This window comes from Sminthopsis crassicaudata, chromosome 4 (assembly GCF_048593235.1).
Source record: "Sminthopsis crassicaudata isolate SCR6 chromosome 4, ASM4859323v1, whole genome shotgun sequence".
NCBI lineage: Eukaryota > Metazoa > Chordata > Mammalia > Dasyuromorphia > Dasyuridae > Sminthopsis > Sminthopsis crassicaudata.
The window spans coordinates 377,106,406-377,113,960 of record NC_133620.1 but is presented as its reverse complement, the minus strand read 5'-3'; the positions used below and the strand labels follow the sequence as shown (position 1 = coordinate 377,113,960).

The 7,555-nt window shown below is 35.8% G+C and overlaps 1 protein-coding gene across 1 annotated transcript; it reads right to left on the bottom strand.

Moving 5' to 3' along the window:
• Positions 1 to 1,402: 1,402 nt before the first annotated feature.
• On the bottom strand, positions 1,403 to 2,283 carry LOC141541392 (putative olfactory receptor 10J6). Its single transcript, XM_074265531.1, is given in 2 exon segments — positions 1,403 to 1,450; positions 1,453 to 2,283. Coding segments are annotated over 2 exon segments (879 nt in total).
• Positions 2,284 to 7,555: the final 5,272 nt, after the last annotated feature.

Below are 7,555 nucleotides of genomic sequence, written 5' to 3'. Positions count from 1 at the left end.
GTGCTTTTCATCTTCCTTCCTGAGATGTCAGGGAGGGTGTGATTATCTCTTTTTTAGTGCTTTCATCTCCCCTCCTGAGAAGTCAGGGGGGGCATGATCACCTACTTTTTGGGGTTCTCACCTCCCTGAAAAGTCAGGGATGGCATGACCACCTGTGCTCTAAAACAAATGAAAGCGGGAGATGTAAAGGGCTAGAACTGAGCAAATGCACTTGGATAATGGAGCACGTGAGACTAATTGCCAATTGGACAGTTCTCTATTAATTTGTTTGAAGGTTGACCCTCCCCAGCTGTTCTGTGCTGACTTGATTGGTAGGACAAAGAGGGGGAAGTGACATGTGTGGGGTGAGTAGGAAGAGGAAGAGGAAAGTGGGATCTCTCTCTCGTGGTGTTTGAGGAAGGAAGGTGTGTGTGGAGATTGCTAGATCTAATCCCCTGACCTAGACCATAAAAGACCAAGAATAAAGATGTTTGGTGACCCTGACTCTGGCTGATTTCTGGGAAGTCAGAGTTCCAGCATTCCCTCCCTTTCTTTTTCCTTTCTTCCCTTCCTCCCTTCTTTCTCTGTCTCTATCTCTTTCTCTGTCTCTCTCTCCCTCTTCTCTCCTTCCCTTCTAGAAATTCAATCAGTGTTAAATTTAACAAACTTAGATCTGGAAGACATGCCAAAAATACAGAAGATAACATTAATATTTTTTCTTTGACAGGGTTTGGAGAGGATAAGACAGCCATCCAGCCAGAGAAAGAGGGAGACATGAACAGAAGGAATCAGAGTCAAAAAGAGAGAGAAAGGGAGAAGAGAAAGAGATAATTATAGATCCTTTTGTTACAACTTCCTAAATCAAAGAAAGAACATTCACATTAGAATTACATAGCAATGAGTCAGTAATAGGGTGAAGTGAACAAGTAGGAGTGAGTGAACAATCCATCTTGACACTTCTTCCCAACACTATACATTTTTCCATATAATTATTCAAGTAATATTGATTGATTGATATTTGTTAGTTAATCCATTGGAGAAAACTCACTTTCTGTCTCCAGGTGAAATAAAGAGTGAAAATAGTCATTTTTGCCTAAGCCAAATGAATCTGGGTGGGCATTAATTAAAATTCAATCAATCAATAAACATCAAGGATCTCCAGAGACTAAGCAACTAGGGACATAGTGCCCATTTCCTCTTTCACAGTGTTTGCCCTGCCCAGTCTCCAGTTTCTCAATCCCATAGTATTTATAGGTGGTAGAGAAGCATGCATTTTGCTTAAAATTCAGGAGTAACTGTACACTTAAACTGTTGGTAATATCTCTAGTCAGCACATAAGCTTTATGGGACCAAAGATTATTTGAGTAGGGTTGCTTAGGGTAGCTTTTTGCCCATGGCTCGCCTTAGAGCATCCTTGACTTCTTTATTTCTCAGACTGTACACAACGGGGTTCAACAATGGTGTGATGAGTGTGTAAGTAATGGAGAGTAATCTGTCTTGTTCCATTGAATTTTCTGACTTGGGCTTGAGATAGGCAATGGAGGCACAACCATAGTGGACAATGACCACTGTGAGATGAGAGGCACAAGTGGCAAAGGTCTTTTTCCGTCCCTCAGCTGAGGCTATTTTGAGGATGGCAGAGATAATGAGAATATAAGAGATAAAAACTAAACCCATGGGCACCAGGATCACTCCCAAGCTAACAACAAAGTTGATGATCTCATTGATTGTTGTATCTATACAGGCAAGTTTCATCATGGGGAGGATATCACAGTAGAAGTGGGCCACCTCTGCTTCACAGAAAGGCAAGCTGAATATGGATGTCACCTGTACAGATGCCATGGTCAGACCAATGGCACATGCCCCACACACTAAGGAGGCACATACCTTTTTATTCATGACAATCATATATCTCAGGGGGTTGCAAATGGCCACATAACGATCATAACCCATTGCTGTGAGCAGGAAGCAGTTGTTGATGGCCAAAGTGACAAAGAAGAACATTTGAGTGGCGCAGCCTTCCAATGAGATTGACTTGTTCCATCCTATGAGGCTTGACAACATTCGTGGGATGATGACCAATGTGTACAATGTCTCAGAAGTGGACAAGATGCTCAGGAAGAAATACATGGGGGTGTGAAGATGGCGGTCAAAGCAGATGACGGACACAATGATGACATTGCTGGCCACAGTTATGATGTACAAAGTGAGGAACACTGCAAAAAGTGTGATTTGGTGTTCATGGAAGCTGGAGAATCCCTGGAAGGTGAACATGGTCACCTGTGTGTAGTTCTTTTTCTGCATTGAGAAATCCTAGGGTCTGAAAGCAATGAATGAAGTCAGGGTGGGGAAGTTTTCATTCTTAAGTGGACTTTAGGAAAAGAAATAAGGACAGTGTCAGGCAAAATGTGCGCAATAATTCACTTCTGGCCTGAAAATTCCTTGCAAAGTGAATGAAATCATTCACCCAATTCCTGCCTATTTTTATTGGATCCTGATTTAATAATGAGTTTTATCAGAGATTTAGTAAATTTCTTTTTAAAAATTAATAATGATCCCAAAGAGATATTAAAGAAGGGAAAGGGACCTGTATGTGCAAAAATGTTTGTGGCAGACCTTTTTGTAGTAGCTAGAAACTGGAAAATGAATGGATGCCCATCAGTTGGAGAATGGCTGAATAAATTGTGGTATATGAATATTATGGAATATTATTGCTCTATAAGAAAGAACCAGAAGGATGATTTCAGAGAGTCCTGGAGAGACTTACATGAACTGATGCTGAGTGAAATGAGCAGAACCTGGAGATCATTATACACTGCAACAACAATAATATATGAGTATCAATTCTGAAGAAAGAGGCTATCTTCAACAATGAGAGAATCCAAATCAATTCCAATTGATCAGTAACAAACAGAACCAGCCACTGGGAAATGGGTGTGGACCACAACATAGCATTTACACTCTTTCTGTTACTGTTTGCTTACATTTTTGTCTTTCTTCCCAGGTTATTTTTTACCTTCTTTCTAAATCTGATTTTTCTTGTGTAGCAAGACAACTATATACATATGCATATATATATATATTGTATTTAACATGTTTAACATGTATGGGATTACCTGCCCTCTGGGGGAGGGGGTAGAGGGAAGGAGGGGGAAGGTTGAGACACAAGTTTTTGCAAGGGTCAGTGTTGAAAAGTTACCCATGCATATGTTTTGTTAATAAAAAGCTATAATAATAAAAAAGTTAATCATGGATTATAACAACAATAATTACCCTATTAGATTGTAAGCTCCTCCAGGGCTTGGAATATCTTTTGCTTTTTTTTTTTTTTTTTTTTTTTTTTTGTATCTCCAGTTCTTAGCACAGTGCCTGGCACATTGTTGGAACTTAATACATATTTATTGATAGATCGAGAGTGAATAAAAATAGCAAGCATTCACATAATGGTTTAAGCTGCAAAACATTTTATATATGTTATTTCATTTGATCCTCACAACAACCTTTTAAAGTAGGTGTTATTATTACATTCATTTTATGGGTGAAGAAACTGAGTAACAGAGAGGTGAAGGGATCACACAACCAGTAAGATCTGAGGCAGAACTTTAATCTAGGTCTTTTCTAATTCCAAATCTAATGAACTCTCTGCTGTACTTACTACCTAGCTGCTTGGATGAGATTTTGCTATATTGTAGCATTCTCTGAGCATTTCTGGGAATGCCCTTCTTCCTGCCATATTTATGTTATCAAAGGGTCTTCCAGTTCATTTATTCATATCTTTCTCTCTGTTTCCACTCATCCCATATGTATCATTTAAAAAAGAGGTAATCAGATTCAGTGTGTCTCCACTTAATAAATTTAATTTCTTGCTTAAGAAAAATTTATTTAATTTGTAAAATTTAAACCTACAAACATAATTATCATTTTTTACCCACTATCTTGTTCATGTTATTATATTGTCTATGTGAGTTAACCCAGAATCATTGACAATTGAAATCTTAAATTCAATATCCCAGAATGATTGGTCATTTTCCAGACTCAGCAAGTGTCCTCAAGCAGTTCCATCAATCAATCAACAAACATTTATAACTAATTTTGTTTTCTTTTTTCTACACTATAAATTGTGCTGGTTCTTGTGGATACAAAGGAAAGAAGAAAAATAAATGATTCCTACTCTCAAAGAACTTATAATTCTTTTGGGAGAAGATATGTACATTTAAAAGTATAGATAAAATCTACATCAAAACAAAAAAAATGACTCTTGGAGGTATATCTGGAGGTGCTATTAGCTTAGTCGCTATCATGTTTGTTGTTTAAGGATTGAGTTATAGGAGTCTATAGAGAGGAGAAATAATGAATGTGTTGGAGTAGTCTTCCATAACTTGTTATACAAATGGACACTGCCCCTCAACTGAAGCTTTTTGCCATTATTCCAATACACCTTGATAATCTCTTTCTGGTATAGGCTCCTAGAAGACTTGGAATCAGGGCCAGCCACAGGCTTGACATTAATTCTCTTCTGTATTGTATTAGTTCTCTTTGTCACATGCATACATCTTGTCATTCCAAGCAGATTCTAAATGCCTTCAGGGTCAAGACTGTATCTTAGATTTTACATATATTTTCTATAGTGGCTAGAACAGTTCTGGGCACATCATATTTTGATTGATGAACAAACCATGCATATAATAAACAGATGCTGCTACAAATCTTTCCCAGCTGGATCCATAAACAACAAACATGCTGAAGACAGAATAGCAAGTTCAAGTTGGGATTTATTTATTTTACTGTGTGTGTGGTTTTTTTATATTATGGGGATTTTTGCACATTTGTTTTATGTTGTGGTGAATTATTTGCTGTTCTTTGAGGGGAGAGGGAAAAGTTAGAGTTCTGACTCATGGAGCTTTTGCAGATAATGAGATGGATTCTCATAAAAAAAAGCAGCTTAGAGAGCCAATTCAGGCTTTTCCTATATGCTCCATATTCATAGCAGCCAGACGTAAAGGATTTTTCCTATGCATTATCTTTTGACAGCAAACTGAGGCATTTTTAATCTTCTAAATTTTTGTAGGCATGAAAATAGTAGGAATATCCTAGGTACTTTGGGTAAAAAGAATAACTATTAACTGTATACTTGCATATATAATCCTGTATGCTTCTCACAATACAAGCATTGGCCAAGCAATGGGGAGTTAAGCAGCTGACACACTTGACCCACATAAGTTTTTGTATGAACCTATTCTATTTAAATGTTTACTGGCATTCTCTAAAATTGTTTTTGGCCCATCTACTGTTGCTAGAGTCTGTCATCAACAGCCTGTCAAAAGAACAACAATCTGCACTCATATCCTGGCACATAGTAGGTACTTAATAAATACTTGTAGATTGGTTAGCTCACTCTGTAATATACTTGCAATAAAATTTGGGTAAAGGGATAAAATAATAGAATCATAGATTTACAGTGGAAAGAGAGGGGTTTTAGAGATCACTTAGTCTCATCTTATTTTACAAAGGAGGATATTGAAAGTTAGATTGTGACTTGCTCAAAGTCACAAAGCTAATATCATAGGGGAGATTGGATTCCAAATATTTTTAGCTACAAAACCAATACTCCTTCCATTATGAGTGAGAATTAACTATGTTGATTCTGTAGGGTATAGTGACCAGAAGGGGTCCCTTTATATAGTGGGCAGAAAAATGCTAATGATGATAAAAATATTGATGACTATTGACATTTAGATACTACTTTAAATTTTACAAAGACCTTTGCTTATATTATAATATTTGAGACCTACTACAATCTTACAAGGTTAAGATTATAGAAATTTTTACCCTCATTTTATAACTGAGGAAATTGAAACTCAGAATATATAAGAAAACAAGTTGCTTCACCTGCATCTGTGAAGATTTAAGCCAATTATTAGGCCATAGGATGTCTTCTAGCTCTAGCCTTGTAGAGAGATGTTTCTTTTTAGAATTTATAATGTAATAAGATAAGCAATTTCATTACAAGAGGATCTCTTCTGGGAGCCTTTAGAATAAAGGAATCCAAGAACAATAATGTTAGTCTTGCTAATTTAGAAAAATAAAGACCCTGTAAGCTACAGAGTGAATTATTAGAAATATGGTCCTTATGTGGCCATGTCCTGATTAAAGATAAGGATTCTTTTAATAGGGTAATATTGGAAATAAGCTTAAGTTAAGTCATGACCAAAGACTTGAGACTATTTACATGTGACAGGTGGAGGATTGAAAACTATGGTTAAGATATTTTGTAATGCATAAATAAGTCCATGTAATAAAACTGTGCCAAGCAATTTTGTCATCTTGATCATGCAACATAATAAAATGCTTTTATAGGATCAAAGAATTAGAGTTGGAAGGAACTTTAAAAATGTTTAAAATTCAATACAAAATGAGAAAAAAAACAAAAGAGAAAAAGAAAGAGAAAAAAGGAAAACAAAACAAAACATTGTCATGAATCCAGCAGAACATCAGGAAATATTAAAAATATGTAACAATAAACTTCCATTTCCAGAAAGCATATATAATAACATCCAAGATTATATATTAACGACTGTCCATCTTTGCTTCCTTGTAGATAATTCATTTGTTCTCTGCTGCACTTTTTATTTTATCCCTTTTCCTCCTTTCATCTCTCCCAAGAAGGCTACAGTACATATGAATGCATACATATGTACACTTATGCTTAACACACTAATGTATGTATACATATATACTCATGCCTAACACACATATTCATACCACCATATATATCTCTTTATAAACATACATAGACCTACATCCACACATATACACACACTCATATATACTTATGCATTTATGCATATACAGACATGCATCCAAAACAATATTAATATGGCTGTCATATAATATAGATTTCTCTCTTGATTGAATCTTTAAAGTTTGACTTTGAGATCAATTATTACTAGTCCTACCTTTTTTCCTAATGAATTCTATTCCTTATGCTTGTTGTAGTATTTGTATTCTCTAATTTCCTATCCCTGCTAACTCTTCTACTTTAATTGTACTTTAACTTGCCTTGCTATTACTTAATCTCCCTTCATTCATGGATCCTTCCCTTATTTTCTCCCCTCACATTTTTCCTCCATCTTTATCCCTGTCCCATTAATTTATACATTTTGTCCCACTGCTAGAAATGTACATATACTTCTATACTCCATTTTATCCTATTCCCTCCCCCTTTATTTCTTTATAGATTAAGGAGGGTACTATACTTTTCATGGCTTACATATATGTATTATTCCCTTTTTAAGCCATTCCTAATATGAGTAGGTTTTTTAGGACTACCAATTCTCCTCTTCTTCCTAATGCCTCCAAGTTAGTCCTTCCTCTGCACTTCATATGTACAGCATAAGTACTACTTTTACCTTTTACTAGATCATTTTCATTTTTAGAATCAGATCAAACTCAGACCTGCCCCCAATCTTTCTTTTGAGTTACCCAACTACTGATGTCAACTTTAAACATATGGTATACATTTCTATGTAAAAAACCTTGATGAGTCCTTTGAAATTAATTTTTGATGTTAACTCTT